General features: G+C 46.9%; 1 protein-coding gene and 1 long non-coding RNA gene across 2 annotated transcripts; both read right to left on the bottom strand.

Annotated features, from left to right (window-relative positions):
• Window positions 1-1,282: 1,282 nt before the first annotated feature.
• Window positions 1,283-3,036, bottom strand: LOC138118133 (uncharacterized). The gene is made up of 5 exons (XR_011155006.1): window positions 2,987-3,036; window positions 2,325-2,391; window positions 1,686-1,748; window positions 1,565-1,606; window positions 1,283-1,323 (listed from the first exon to the last, which is right to left on the bottom strand). It is a non-coding gene; the product is annotated as an uncharacterized lncRNA (long non-coding RNA).
• A 1,824-nt stretch (window positions 3,037-4,860) lies between these two features.
• LOC138117986 (tyrosine-protein phosphatase non-receptor type 1-like) lies at window positions 4,861-14,003 on the bottom strand. The gene is made up of 5 exons (XM_069028694.1): window positions 13,883-14,003; window positions 7,914-7,987; window positions 7,113-7,322; window positions 6,518-6,679; window positions 4,861-5,895 (listed from the first exon to the last, which is right to left on the bottom strand). The coding sequence occupies exons 1-5, from the start codon at window positions 14,001-14,003 to the stop codon at window positions 5,785-5,787; spliced, it is 678 nt and encodes a 225-aa protein (XP_068884795.1). The 3' UTR covers window positions 4,861-5,784.
• Between the last annotated feature and the right edge of the window lie 2,003 nt (window positions 14,004-16,006).

Here is a 16,006-nt window from a genome sequence, read left to right as displayed (position 1 = left end):
GACGGCGGCAAACCGGGTCTGTCGGGCGGTCGGCGAGAAGGTTCGGCATAAAAAAAGCGGACCCCCTAAAACACACAAATGACAATGGATGCTTAGAACTGCACCGGAAATTGATAACCGAGCAATAACAACTCGTTCTGTCCACCGGTCACCGCTTACCTCGCTCCATTGACCTTGACTACTGCTATCCAGCTTTACCTCCTGAAAGCAAAGACAAAGAACAATGCTGTAACATAGCCACCATTTACAGTTACCCCACAAACACAGACGGCGACTGACCTTCTTGCGGGAACCCCCTCGCCCGGTCTTGGGCGCCCTGACACAGATTTCATCCGTCTGCATCTGAAAGAAAGCGATGACAAAAGTCAGAGTCCTGCATGATAACAGCTCCAGGCATCCTGTGTCAATCTAGGAATACCAGCTAGAGGCCAAACTACACCCTATATTACAGATTTCAAGGCCTTGGGACTTGTCCTACTGCACCTATACACCAGACTACACGGCGGGGCAGAGCAGCTCCGGGCCAAACCCATGCAGGCACCCGTGACACAGGAAATGACAAACGAGGAGATGCGATGAAGAGAGAAAACTCTGGCAAGAGGAATGACCGCAAGGACCGAGAGAATGCGGAGCGAGATGATCTCGGCGAGACCGACGAGGCTCGAAGAAGATGCTAACGGAAGGGCTTATTCCGAGAACCGCAAAGATGGATGCCCGAGAATCGTCCGGTCAGAATCCTCTACCGCTCTTTGCATTCTGACAAGTCCTAATCCTCTGTAATGGATCACTGCGGTGCAGAGCTGTGAATATAGCTCAGAACAAGACCATAAAAGACCTCTGACTCAATGCCTCTGAAGGGAGATGCGATTCCAATGTGCATCCAAGCTCGTCGGTCAAAGCTCCGACGGTATCGGCACCCGGCCGAGGAACACGGATGCTAAGGATGATGCCTGGCATTTCCGATAAGCTGGCCCCTCGAAGGGCTAAGGAAAAAGACCTAAGACACAAGATGCCCAAAAGACACAGAACATACAACAGACAAGTGACACGACACGCACCGGGACTGCTCTGCCCGCCTCGGCATTGTGATCAAAAGTGAGACTTGCCCTTTATGTGGGCTAAGGGGCCCCTTCTTGGACATTCCCGCCTTCAAAGCTGACTCAAAAATCCCTCCCGGCGAGGCCCGACCCGGCACCCTGCTTTCATCCCCTCAGTGGGTCGTAACCCTCGACTTATCTCTCGGACGTCCGGGATGTGAATCCGCCTCGGGTGCAAAATAAGGCTACCTCGCTGTCCGGGAAGTTCGTGCCATCTCCTAGTCAGCTACAACAAAGAAAACCAAAACATCAGAAAATGTAAAGGCTTCATTGCAGAGTCCCATAACACTTTGGGAGGGCTCACGAGGGCGGCGAGCCGGCTCTGTCGGCCGGTCGGTGAGGGGATTTGGCATAATACAAGTGGACTGCTCAAAACACGCAAATGACGATGGCCGCTTAAAGTTTAGAGTACCGGCACTCGGCACCCGAGCGATAACAACTTTTTCCTTCCACCGGTCACCGCTTACCTCACTAACTTGACCTTGACTGCTGAGATCTGGCTTTATCTCCTAAAAGAAAAAGACAAAGAACGGTGCTATAACATAGCCATCATTTACACTTGCCCAGCACAGACAAACAGTTACTGACCTTCCTGCGGGAATCCCCTCACCCGGTATGGGGCGCTCTGCCACAGATTTAATCCATCTGCATCTGAAAGAAAGCGATGACAAAAGTCAAAGGGCTGCATGAGAATTTCACGGCTCCGACCATCTCGTGTGAATTTAGGAATATCATCTAGAGCCCAGCTACAACCTACATTACAAATTTCAAGTCCCCAGGCCTTGTTCTATTACACCTATGTGCCAGACTATGCGGCAGGGCGGAGCAGCTCCGGGCCAAACCCGTGCAAGCACCCGTGACACAGGAGATGACAAATGAGGAGACACGACAAGGACAGAAAACTCTCTGCGAAAAGAATGACTGCAAGCACATCAAAGGGCTAAGGCAGAAGACACGAGACACAAGATGCCCAAAAGACACAGAACGTAACAATAGACAGGTGACACGACACGCACCGGGATTGCTCTGCCCTGCGCACATCGGCATTGCGATCAAAAGCGAGACTTCCTTTTATGTGGGCTAAGGGGCCCCTTCTTGGATATCTCCATCTCCAAAGCTAATTCAAAAATCCCTCCCGGCAAGTTCCAACCCGACACCCCGCTTTCATCCCCTCCGTAGGTCAGAGCCCTCGACTTATCTCTCGGATGTCCGGGGATGCGAACGTGCCTCGGGTGCAAAAAGAAGGCTGGCTCTCGCTACCCGGGAAGGTCCTGCTGTCGCTGGGCTGTTGTCTCTTAGTCAGATACAATAAAGAAAACCAAGATCAAACTATGAGTTTAGTGGCAAATCGCAACAAGTCGGCAGCTCGCTTCGCTCCTAAGTGCCCCTAGATTCTCAAGGCCCTAGCTTTATCCCTAGTCTAAGGCTGCGGCTGCTATTGTGATAGGCACCCAGGGTAGCAAGGGACAGAGTTACAAGGCGTTTCCATAAATGCATGGGATGTGTTTGCATGCCATAAAACTTGTAAATGCGGCTGCTATGCTTATGGAAAGGCCTTAAGCGGCTCCCAAATACACCGTGCCGCCTTCAAAAGCCCCCTGCTGTAACTCCTAACCCGCTACCCTGCTCGTCCTCCCTCTCCCGGTCGCAATCCTCAACTTCCCTATCGGAAGCCTCAATCTCGGACACCATCTACGGCACGAGGTAGATCCCTTTTTGGACACAATGAATTCACTGAAAAAATTTGAAGTATCCCACTCAACACAACCTGGAATAGCAGGAAGTTGCACTGCTCCAAAAAAAAAAAAACCTTAGCACAAAACCAGAAATTATAAAACCACCTTACCAACCCTAAACATGTAACCCAAATGAGTGAACTTAAATATTACCTGTATTCAATGGTATCTTCTTCCCAATGTCTTCAAAGCCTCTGTTGCCTTAGAGGCTAAAAGAGCCTGCTGAAAACAAGCTGAGATAAGCAGAAAGATCCCCATCACTGAAATGAGAGGAGAGCTCTTACCCCACTCACTCCCAGAGAGGGAATGACTCCCCTTGCAAAAGCCTGGGCTTAATATACCCCTGGCCGGGTCCGCCCCTCGTTCCCATGATGCCCAGGGAAAAGGGAGGAGCCAAATCCTGCAAGGTATAAAAGCCCTCCTAGGAGTTGCCACTGTTTGGCTCCTCTGACTTAAATTTGAGGTGAGTAAAGGGCTTGGTAGGAAACTCTTCAGGGAAACGACGATGCTTTCTTTTTTTGCTTTTATATTGAGCAAAAGGGTGGCCGGCTGGTAAGAAATCAAACTTTGTGTTTTGGGAACTCAGCTAGGTAATTTGTTGTTAAGTTGCATAACTATTCCCTAGTAACTACTGAGTAGTACTCCACCTGTGGCTTAGTAGGGTAGAGAAGATTAGTAATTTTATTAACGATGTAACTCTCCTTGGGACCTCTAATTAAGGCTATATACATTATAAATAAAAATAAGACTTCTTAATACCCTCCTAGCTGCTATTAGGGTTACGTCCGTGCGGGGCTCGCTCCCGTATGACGTTCGGTACCGGGGCTTGGGTAGGAGCACCCTGAGATGCAATTTAAATCCTTAAAATGCTCAAAAAGGGAGAGCTTTCTTTGACTGAAGTCTTTAAAATGAGGGAACGGGCGGGAGTTGCCTCCACTTGAACCGATACAATGGCAAATTAATGGCTTCTCCCCTTCAATTTAATCCCCTAACCTATTGGGAAAAGAGGGGTTTTCCTCACTTTAAAACTCTCTGGTGCTGGAAAAAGGGGGATTTTTCCTCAATTCCAACCCTTAGAAAGGAGGGAGAACTGGGCTTCCCCCTCAATTTAAACCTTACAATGATGGAAAAGGGGGAGATGAAAGGGACCTCACATACTGCCCTGCCCGCTCAGGTGCTGCCCCTTGGCACGAGAGCTTTTCCCTGGGTGTTTTCTTGAAGCGATGCTCCTTACCCGGGTGCATCCGGCCGCTCCCCGGCTCCTGCGGAGCGCTGCGACCGTTGTTCCCGAAGCGTCTCTCGGGACGCCTCCGTTGGCCCCTCTCGACCGGCAGCTCCCCGTGTAGGTGTGCCTCGGGAACCCTCTGAAAGCGACCTCTGGCAGAGCCGCCCCCTCCTCATCCACGCCGGTCGCGCTCGGTGCTGCCGCACCTCGGAGCGGGGGGATGAGGCGGAGAAAGGTCCTGCCGGTCGTTCCCTCCCCTACGTGGGCCGTCGTCCGCCCCCAAAACGCCGGGGTGTGGGGCTTTCCTTTCCGTGGAAAAGGACCGGCCTTCTCGTCCGGGTGCACGTGGCCAAAATTGGGATCCCGCCTCCAAAATTCCCTATGTCCTAGGCTTGTACTTACCGAGGAAATTCCCTGCCAATCGCAAGCGATTACCGGTAATGGTTCTTCCATAATTGTTACTGACTTCCGTTTCCTTTGAAGTGTTTGACGTGTTCCTCGAGGGGGTCGAGGGTTTGGCCGGGTCGTTTATGGCCCGTCCCGGCAGGCCCGGACCGAACCCGAGCGCCCCCGTCGCCGGTCCGCCCTGAATTTCGGTGAAATATTGATATTGTTTATAAATACTCCCTTTCCCTGCTACTCGGTCTTTCCTCGTGTATCTGCAGGGAGAGGGTTTACTCTATCCCTTGATCCCACCCGCAGCTCTCCGGCCCAAATGCCGATGCTTGCGGACACGATCTAAGCAGAAAACTACTACGAGTGTTGGCTTTTTGAAGTAAAAGTCTTATTGTACATCTGGCTGTACAATTTAAAAAAATGCATCTATTGATGGTCATTATGGGAAAGCTTTTCAGAGGAGAAAATACCCATTTTGGTAGCACAGATCCCATTTTGACAATACTGCATTTTTGTGGGTTTGGGAATCCTGCCTGTACAAGACATCTGAAAATCGGTATTTTACAATTTGATATTTGGAAACGGGGTCATTTTGATATTTTGGAACTTGATATTCTGTTGTTTTGAAATGGAATTAGTTTGGTATTTTGGAACCTGGTATTCTGATATTTGGAAACCGGGTAACTTTGGTATTTTGGAACTTGGTAATTTGTAACTGGGTTACTTTGGTATTTCTGAACGTGTTCTGGCAATTTGAAACTGGGTTACTTTGCTACCTCTGAACGTGGTGTTCTGGTATTTTGAAACTAGGCTATTTTAATATTTTGGAACTGGGTATTGTGGTTGTTTGAAACTGTTTTTCTGGTATTTTGAAATTTGGGTTTCTATGATTTTGAACTAGGTTATTCTGGTATTTTGTTCCAAAATACCAGACAAATAACAAACAAAACAAAGAACAAAATTTTTCTGTAGGCTGTTTTTTTGGTGTATTTGTAGGCTTTTTTTTTTTTCCCTGTGTATTGTATGATGAGCTTTTACTGGTTTTGTAACCTCGGGGTTTGGTTTTTTGTAATCTGCGCCTGGCAGGGACCTGGGGCATCCCGGTCGAGTCTCTAGGCTTCGTTTGCTGTCTTCCGCTACGATTAACAGTTCCTGGCATGGGAACTGTTAAATTACAGACTATATGATGAGACGCTTCCTGAAACAAATTAATTCCAGCTAAATGACTCTTCCTGCTCTGCAGTTCCTATACCTGGCCCGGTTTAAATCCGTACCTAGCCCGACTCTTCGGTCCTTCCGTTTCCTACCGCTCTGCTCGGGGCTTTGCACCTCACGCTCTTTCCTCCCTCGGTGGCGTCACGGCAGAATGCGGCGAGGTTTTGGCCGGCACTTGAGGTCTCCGAGATGAACTTACCGAGAATTCTTCTGCTTTTCGCTGCACCTGCCACAACAACATTTGTTCACTGAAATAAATGCTTTCCACAATGAACTAAAGGTGTAAGGGAACAAGCGCTGCACTGTTGGGGAGGAGGATAGTTTGGCAAGGGAATTACACAGATCTGGAGGCTTGGCAGAATTGAAAAAAAGGCAAGAAAAACACAAGAACTCCAAGCCCAAGCTACATCCACTACACAAAACATATTGGCCATAAAAGCAAGAAATTCCCATCTGCTTCTAAAAAACCTAAGCAGCACAAAATAAAATCTATTTTGCTAGAGTTCTGCTTACCATAAAAAACCCTGATTAATTTAATCATGACACTTAAACTTCAGGCATATTAGAAAACTTGTACTGTCTGAAATGTCAGGGGAGGCTGATGCAGCAGCTCCACCCCAGTCACTGTGCTGGAAAGCACAGGAGGCACCTGCTACATCACAGGTACTTTTGGAAATAAATAAAACGCAGCACTTTAGGTTGTGACAGATTGTAAAGCACTGTACCTAAAAGCCCCATAACATAAACATGTACTGAAGCTGAAGCAAGCACCACATTGGAAGCTTCTTTCCATCCTGTTCCTTCCACCCACTTGCTGCAGTTCCCTGGGAGCTGCCAGGAGCACTTACTTGCACTGAAGCATCTCCCATGATGAATTTTGCCCCTTCAATAACAGCTAAGTAGGAGAACCGGAGCTGATCTGCAGTCTGGATGAGCCCCATCCTGTACTTCCTCATTTCCAGGAGAACCTGCTTAACGTCCACGGAAGAAGGGTCTTTCCGTTTGTCCATCTGCAGATAAAAACGTGAAACGTGTTTTCTGCTCTGATGAGGTTCACTACAATGACTCACTTTGTGGTAAGGCCTTCACACCACCCTCCACGTTACAGAACGAATGAACTCACATACAATTGGTATCAACGGCTCTTTACTGGGTCTCCAAAAACACACAGGGAAAAACACTGGGCCTCAAAAATGCTGCTTTCCCTGAAAGCAAAGCCTGTCTTTGCGAATCACTCTGAAAACTGGAGACTTTTCTTCCCCTAACTCAAAATGGCCACTTAGGAATGAGACCTGCCTTGGAATACACTCCCAAAACAGCAGAGTAGAACAACAGGAAATCACAGGGAACCCCTCCAGCCCCTGCTCCAGCTCCTTTAAGGCTGCACCAAAGCTCCCCTGAAGGTGCCTGTGCAGGAGAGGTGGCCCTGCAGGTGGCCCTTACCAGCAGCAGACAGGTGTCCACCAGGCAGAAGGTGCCCGACCTCCCGATGCCAGCGCTGCAGTGCACCACGACCGGGCCGTGCCCGGGGCTCGGCGAGCCCGACTCCCGCACCTTGAACGGGAAATTCAGGAACGAGGCCGGCGACTCTGGGACCCCAAAGTCGGGCCAGGTGGTGTAGTGAAAGTGCAGAATCTCCCGAGTTTCCTGGGTCTGCAAAAACAGGGTTTGGGAACAGTTTTAGTTTGGATACACCAGTCAGAAGGACTGACTTAAATTCCAAGGACAAAGTTTCAGGGAGTCTCAGGGAGTTTTTATAGCTGCACAGCCAAGAAACTAATTACAAGTAATTGTCTCTTGTTGTGAAGGTCTCCACTGGGACCAAAGGGAATTGGGTAAGTAAATTTACTTATTTACAATTCAGTTATTTCAGTGCAGCTCAGAAGCCTGTGTCACTCTGGGTATGGCTGAGACATGAAACCGCCTGGAGTGTCCCCAGGTACGTCTCAGAAATATCCAAGAGTTTCATTTCCATGACATCTCATGCAGAATCGTCAAATCCAGACCAATTCGTGACCCCCAATTTCAAGCCAGTCTCCTGGCCCGGCTGCGGCGCGATTCATCTGGTGCCCCGAGATGGGACCCTCTCTGCCCGGCTGCCGGATCCAGGGGTAAGCGGACCTCCCGGTCGCGACCCTGAATTTTCAGGGGGAGCTCGGCTGTCCTTTGGCTCGCGGCGGGGGCGGACAAGGACCATCTGCACCAAATTAAGGTATTTGCTATTCCTTTTAAACACAGAAATACCTGCAGGTCCAGGGTTCGAGTCCCTGAGGGTGGGTTGAAAGTCCCGAAGAAGACTGGGTCTCCCAAAATTAGTCCTGGGCAAGAAAAAAAAGTACTTTTAAGGGGTTGGACCCCGACTTTCAAAGGGGTTGGACCCCACTGGGAAAGGTACCTTTAAGGAGCTGGACCCCACTGGCGTGTGCTATTGTACTGCTATTTTTGTTTTGTCTGTTGCTATTCTGCTGCTGTGTGAGTGAGAGTGGATGAGACGTGCTGTCAAAGTACAAAGCGAGTGAGAGGCTCTATCTGCGGTTCCGTACCCCGGCGACGGGCTCGACCGGAGGAAAGCGAAGCGATTGGCAAAGAGCAAATGAGCATAAATCACATAAACTGTCCGTTTGGAATTCAACCTTACTGTCCAAAGGGGGTGGATTTTAGAGGAGAAAGATTTTAGCTATTGAATTGAAAACATGCAGACCCCCAACGCCTTTCTGATATAGCTCCATCTGATTTCCCTTTTGAAATCCCGTGTTAAGTGTGAGAAAACGGTTCTAAAGCTTGTCTTTGTGTGCATGTATTAATTGTGAGAGAAAGTGGTATTGTATTTCTACTAGATGGAGTGGGTGGTGTCCAAGCTGCCAGAGGAGAGAGCTTGGTATCAGACTAGAAAGAGCAGGAATAAAGAACTTGGCAGAAAAGGAAAGTGCAGATAATGTTAAAGGGGACAGTGGCAGAGAATAGTGAGAAATTTGAGAGGAGCTGGTTAGAAAAGTACAGCAAGCGTATGGAAGAAGAGATGAGGAAAAGGCAAAAGCAATGGCAAAGGTGATGGCAGAGGTTGTAAGAATTGTGGACATTGTGGTTAATAGGTTTGGGTGTTTAGTTCCCTTTTCTGCTTGGTGTTTTGTGCGGAGCTGCGAGGCTCCTGTTATGTGGTGCTTGTGCAGAGCTGAAAGGCTCCTGTTTGGAGGGGACCCGTGCCCCTGTGCCTTTTGTGTTTTGTTGTGAAAAGCCAAAATTGGCAGGTTTCGGTTCTGAGGTGAATCCGGAGCTCCTATCTTGTGGGGAACCCTCCCCTGCCACCGGTCTGTGGTTTATTGTGGAGAACTAGAATTGGCGGATGCTAATCCTGCGGCCAATTCTGCAGCTGCTGCCTTGTGGGGATGGTGTTGTCCCTGTGCAGGCCCAGGTATTTGTCATGCAGCCTCATCTGCGGGGGCTGTAAAGAAACCTATGGGGAGAATGTTTTGCTGTCCTTCCTTGGTTAATTTGTTAGTCACCTCTCTACTCCTGGGGTGGACTTGGTAAAAAAAAAAAAAAATTGAGATAAGGAACAATTGGTTACTAAAAGATGATTGATTACTAAAAATGTGATTGGTTATTTAAAAAGAAAAAAAGGAGACTCAAATGCCTGATTCACAGACTGAGACTCTTGCAAAACTCTTAAAAGCAGTCTCACTCCCTCCGCTGAAGAATCAATTGGAAGAAACCCCACCGAAAACCTGTGGGAGACAACAAAAGTGGTGCGACAAGCACTTCATAGAATAAAAACTAAAACTCCACTTGAATAAGTTAATGCAATTAAACTCTTGTTTCACTCAGACATTTTTTTTTTGGGGAAGTTTGTTTCTTTTCTCTTTTCTAGGAATGTCAAATGTCCCGACATCAAAGATAAAGCAAGCAGTTTGAGAGCAAGGAAACTGCAAGCAGCAAAATCACACCTAAATGTGATAACCGTTGCTTCGCTGTCACTTTGTGTTAGCCCTATAAAGTTTTACTTCTTTTTTAATAATCGGTCTAGTGGGCCAAATTTTCACTTTTCTTTTATAGGAATCTACCAATACCTGAGATGGAGCTGTGTGAAAACCAATGAAATTGAAAGTGTCACCATAATTGCTTGCATTGTCAGTTGGTTAATGTTTGTAATTTGTTTGTGTTTTCATTGCAAGTGACAGATCAAATAGTAGTTAAAGCATTCTACATATTCTTGAGTTTAATTTTTGTCTAACTTGTTTTGTCTTTTTACTGAAAAATGGTGTGGCTCAGGTCTTATGGATGTATAAATTTGTTTCAACCAATATTATCCTGAGAGTTGGTATAAGAATTTATACATATTTGAAATCCTACAAATATGGACTAACCCTCCCGGTTCTGCCTCAGAAGGCTTCAAAATTATTATAATCTGGCTAAATTTTTTGGATTTTCTAATTAGTGAATTAAAGAGTCTTGACAAAACACAAGCAAATGCTACATGAGAAATGATTGAATCCCCCTTCCTAAACCAGGAGGGATACAGAAAAGCCTTCTACCAGCTCTCAAACTAAAGTGCTGTTCAATCTCATGCCATATGTCTTAAGAGGATGTTTTAACTTTTCCTCACCCCTCCTATTTATAGCATATTCTGCAATGTCAGTTGTAGGTGCAGAATGGGATGAAGGCAATTTATTCACCAAAACAAAACAAAAAAAAAAAAGGCTACATGAGGTAAAAAGAAAAAAAAAAAACCCTAAGTTTGAAAGAGAATTCATTTCATTTTTAATCCCACCAAAAATAAAGCCACAGTTTGTAGTTTGTGTCAAGATTAAATGACGAGAGTGCTATAATCTGTCTCCTGGAAAACAGAGCATAGCCCTGATGTAAAGATATGTTTGCATGAGAATATTTTGTATGAAAATGTTTTGTGTGTTAGTTTTGTATCATAAAAACTAATCCTTCATAATGTATAGAATTATATAGCAGAGTAAGAATATTATTATAACAAAAACTGTATAAAGAAGTTACAACCAAAGAAGCCTCCTGAAGATACCTGACTAGGACTTTGAAGTGTAAGTTAAACCACTAAGATTAGATAAAGGGAAAACCCATTCTTTGCCCAACTCAGGCCTAGGAAAAAAAACAAAACAAAACCAAAAAAAAACGACAAAACAAACAAGACTGAAAGAAGAGAAATACCCATAGATAGTAAAATAACAAATCAGATGATCCCATTAGTAAGAGATGTTGAAATTCCAGGGAGATCAAAACGGGCTCCCCCAGTGATTATTGAACTACTGGAAGGGGTACAACCAGTGTCAGTTAAACAATATCCACTAAGGCATGAAGCATGAGTAGGAATGGAACCAATAATTAGTAAATTTATTGATCAGAAGTTGTTGAGAGAGTGTAGATCTTCCTGCAATACCCCAGTTCTACCAGTACAAAAGCCAAATGGAAGTTATTGATTAGTTCAGGACCTGAGGACACTTTACTCACAAAATTACCAAGTGACTGAGTGTGGTTTTCAGTTTTAGATTTAAAGGATGTTTTCTTTTGTCTGCCATTAGCTGAAAGCAGTCAGGAAATTTTTGCCTTTGAATGGGAAAACCCCAGAACAGGGAGAAAAAGCCAGCTTACGTGGACTGTGTTGCCACAAGGATTCAAAAATAGACCCGTGATATTTGGAGATCAATTAGCCGAGGAACTGGAAGCCTGGACGCCGCCGCTTGGGAAAGGGAAGGTACGCTCTTGCAGTACATTGATGATCTATTAATAGCAACAAGGACCTGTGAAGACTGCAAGAACTGGACTGTAAGTCTTTTAAATTTTCTGAGACTAAGTGGATATAGAGTCTCTCCTGAAAAGGCTCAGCTAGTCCTCCACAATGTTACCTATCTGGGGTATGAACTGGCAGGAGGGGAGAGAGCCTTGAGAGACAACAGGAAGGAGGCAATTTGTAAAATGCCCTGGCCAACTGAAGAACCAAAGAACTGAAAAACTTTTCTGGGAATGACAGGATGGTGTAGATTACGGATCTGCAACTATAGACTCATTGTGAAACCTTTATACCAACTCCTAAAAGAGACTAGGGGAACTCACCTATGCTGGACACCAAAGACTAATAATGTATTTGTAATTCTACTGGGCATACCAGATGTCACTAAACCTTTTCTGTTGTTTTGACATGAGAGACAAGGACTGGCGCTGGGACTTTTGGCACAGAAGCTGGGACCCTACAAAAGGCCGGTGGCTTATTTCTCCAAGCAGCTGGACGTGGTCAGCCAAGGAGAGCCTGCACTGTGTGCAGTGGCAGCCGTGATCCTGAACGTAGAAGCTGGCGAGTTCACACTGGGACAGCAGATAACTGTTTTTGTCTCTCACACGGTGTCAGCGGTGCTCACACAGAAAGGAAATCACTGGTTAACCCCATCTCGCTTTCTCAAATACCAGGCTGTCCTAGCAGAATCGGAGGATGTGAGTATCCAAGTAACTAACGTTTTAAACCCAGCAGCTTACCTGGAGCAAGGCTGCTGAGGAGCCTGTATGGCATGACCGCATCGAAACCGTGGAGGCGGTTTACTCCGGCCGCCCGGACCTAAAGGACTCTCTGCTAGAAAATGCGGCAAACTGGTTCACCGATGGGAGCGGTTATGTCAAGAATGGTAAGCGGCTTGCTGGGTATGCAGTTACAGCCACAGACGCTGTCATTGAGGCAAAACCATTACCTGTGGGGACATCAGCTCAAAAAGCTGAAATAATAGCCCTAACTCGAGCCTTGGCATTGGCCGAAGGAAAACCTATCAACATTTGGACTGATTCGAGGTATACTTTTGGGGTGGTACACGCTCACGGGGCTATCTGGAAAGAAAGGGGTTTATTAACCTCACAGAAGAAATCAAGCAAGCTACTGAAATTGTACAGTTACTGGAATCAGTGGTAAAACCTTCAAAAGTGGCTATAATGCATTGTAAGGGACAGTCCCAGGGTAACACTATCCCTGAACTGGGAAATGCTATGGCAGACAAAACAGCAAAGGCAGTGGCCAGTGGGGTTCAGATCCAAGCCCTAGCTCTAATTCCTTCTAGCATCCTTATAAGTAAAAAAAAAAAAAAACCACCATATGACACTGATGATTTAAATTGGATACAAGAAGACAAGGGACAAATGAGCACAGATGGGTGGGCTAGGATAAAGGGTCTCATAATCATACCCAGAAAACTGTTAAAATTATTTATCCAAAGTGAACATTGCATCAGATCACCTTAGATTACAGTTCTTGAAGGTTTGAGGAGGTATGAGACAAACTTACAGCATGGTTACCCAACTTACCCGGCTTAAACAATTGTTTGTAATAGCTATTTGTGTTATTGCATTGTTACTTAGTGTTTGTATTAGTAGTTACTGTTGTATGATATTATGTACCTGGAATCGAGATGCTTATGCTCCATGGCACAAGCATAAACTTAGAACTAAGTTAGAGAAGGGTTCTTTCTTTAAAGACATGCAAGATTTGTAAAGAATTACAAATACCCAAAGAAAAGGGGGGGATTGAAGAAGGGGCAGTCAATAACTAACTCATGTAAGCACAAGTTAACTAGCTGGAGACAGCAAATGTTAGTTCAGACAGCAGATGCTAATTACACAACCTAAGAAGCCAAATTCACCTTAATCTTGTCAAGATAGAGGGGACAAGGATTATCTCAGAGGCTGCTAAATCATTCATTATTTAAAGCCGTGGCTCAGTTAAAGAGCAATACCAATTAAGCTCCTGGATAAAAAGCCTGGGAGATCGGGGTTGGTTTTTTTTCCATTGTTCCTTTCGGTGGCTTTTTGCAAGCAAACTATGAAGCGGACAAGCCGCAAGCGTGCTACAGTGCCCCTTGCTGGGACTCGCTCCGGGCTGGCGCTGTTCCACGGTGCGAGGGGACCGGAAAAGCCACGCGACCCACGGAACTGGCGGCACTCGCCGCCCGGGGACGGCCCCGCGCTCCCGGAACCGGGCGCAGCGCGGCTCGCGGCACGGAAGCGGCTCCTCCGGCAGGCGGGGGCGGCCCCGCGCCGGGAGACCCCCGCCCGCCCCCGGCGCCTGCCGAACGGCACCGGCACCGGCGCCTGACCGAAGGGGACCCGGCGGCGCCCGAGCCCCGCGCACGGACGGCACGGAGCGGGCGGGACGACCCGGGGCGGCGCGGCTCCGTGCCGCATCTCCCGCCTGCCGGCCCGGCGGCGCTCACCTCGGCTCCGCGCGGCTCGGACCGGCGCGGCTCCGTCGGTCCCTGTCGGCGGCCCAGCCCCCAAATTCCCACTCCTCCTTAGAAATTCCCCAGGGGCCGGGAGTGCTCCCGCGCGAGACATTTGGTGCCGGGGCATGGCCGGAAGCGACCTCAAATGCGGTGGCACGCTCCGATTCAAACCTTTCAAATGCTGGAAAAGCCGGAGTTTCTTTCAATTTAACCCCTGAAACTGAGGCAACGGGGGGTGTTCACCTCAATTCAAACCAATACAATGGTAAATAAATAAATGTGTTCTCCCTTTCTATTTAATGGTCTAAGATATCAGAAAGAGAGGAGTTTTCCTCAACTCTCAAATGATGGGGAAAGGGCGATTGTTACCTTCATTAAAACCCTCAAAAAGCAGGGGCAGCAGGGCTTCCCCCTCAATTTAGAACTTAGGTTGATGAAAATGGAGGGGTTACCCTCAATTCAAACCCATAAAATGGTAACATCTGTGCTTTCCCCTTCCATTTTAAATGGAAGGGGGATCCCCTCGTTCAAACGCAGACAATAATGAAGGAGGAGTTTCTTCCCTCCATTTAAACTCCTTTTGTTCTCGTAATCCCCATTTTTTCTGAGGGCACGGGGGGAGGGACTGGCAAGATGAAATCAGAAGGGAAAAATAGAAAGAACCCCCCCCCCGCAAACCCACGCACCGGCTCACCTGCTTAGCTGCAGCTGCCTGGCGCCTCCTTTGGCAATGCTCCGCATCTAACTGCATCCGAGTGCTCCCCCAGACCCTGTGAGATGCTCTCACCGTCCTTTCGTGAGAGACCCCCCCAGGACCTCACCGTAAGCCCCTCTCCTCCAACACAGCCCTGCAAAAGTGAGCTGAGGTAACCCCTCCTAAAACAGGCCCCGGCAGGAGCCGCCCTCTCCTCACCGTCACAGCTCACACCTGGGGCTGCTCCGCCCCCTCATCATTCTCACGGCTCACACCTGGGGTTGTTGCCGGTCCAAGTGTGAGGGCAGGTGCAGAAAGGATTTGCTGCTCCTTCCCTGGACGGCTCATTGTCTGTACCTGACATGCTGAGGCACTGGGCTTTCCTTTCCATAGATAATAGATAGTTGATGCCAGGTGCAGGTAAACTGTCAGGGTTGGTTTTTGAAATATTTTTTTAAACTAGAAAGTGTTCCATAAGTATGCATGTGACTTTTGAGATTTGATATACGAGACTTGTTGAGCTTTTGACGGGGTACCCTTCCTTCTCGGACCGGGGTAACGGAGCAGAGGAGGCTGCTGTTCTGCTAAGTTCTTTATTTCATAGTCTCATAGTCTTCTTGAAGGCAGAGTTCAGAGGGGGTTACATGATAAAGCCAAGCAGCAACAGCAGGCAAAAACAGCCTCTTCTATATGTTCTATATGCTCCATATACTCTATATGCTTTATATACTATACACACTATACTTGATGCACTCTATACAATGTACTATACACTCTATATTTTTTCTTACGGAAGTGTGGATTATATTTGTTAACTGACCAATAAGATTAATACACGATTCTAGTTTTTCTTAACCTATCCTGGCCTGATTCTAACAGTCGTAAGCCTTACACAAGTACTACATAGGTATTACACAGATTTGCGTATGCAGTTTCTATCGGCTCTTATTGTTTATGTGAACAGTCTATCTAAAAAATATGAACAGTGTAATTCTATCTATATTTTGTCTAAAGTAAAGAATTCTGTGAAAAGGTAACACTGCTGCAGCAAGAACTGTGTTTAAGGTCTCTGCTACAGCTTTTTAATGTTTAAGGCACTTAGCATATATGTCTACTGAAGTTAAAAACCTATGTTTCTATTTCACTTTGGTGTGGCTTCATGTATCTCAGCCTGTCCAAAGGTTTAAATTCAATCCCCGTGCTTTGGCTTCCCTCTGGGCCTGAGTCCAGAGGAGCTTTTGCTCCGACAGAGACTAAATCTCTCGCCGGTTTTAGAGTACTGCATTCAAAGTCTGTGCGCTTTCTCCTCTTTCCCTGTTCTGAGCGAGTTCTTTGGAACTTCTTTCTCCATTGAATTTTTTTATTTACACTTCAGCAAAATGTGGAAATAACGTATACAAACACAAGTACAAATACAATCC

This window comes from Aphelocoma coerulescens, chromosome 13 (genome assembly GCF_041296385.1).
Source record: "Aphelocoma coerulescens isolate FSJ_1873_10779 chromosome 13, UR_Acoe_1.0, whole genome shotgun sequence".
In the NCBI taxonomy this organism is placed as follows: Eukaryota; Metazoa; Chordata; class Aves; order Passeriformes; family Corvidae; genus Aphelocoma; species Aphelocoma coerulescens.
This window is presented reverse-complemented; position numbering and strand designations above follow the sequence as displayed.

Coding starts and splice junctions, on each gene's coding strand:
- LOC138117986 (XM_069028694.1), bottom strand. CDS start 14,003: ATGTCTCGCGCGGGAGCACTCCCGGCCCCTGGGGAATTTCTAAGGAGG. Junction 7,323..7,913: donor CTCGAACCCTGGACCTGCAG/GTATTTCTGTGT, acceptor CTGTTTTTGCAG/ACCCAGGAAACTCGGGAGAT. Junction 6,680..7,112: donor TGGACACCTGTCTGCTGCTG/GTAAGGGCCACC, acceptor TTTTATCTGCAG/ATGGACAAACGGAAAGACCC.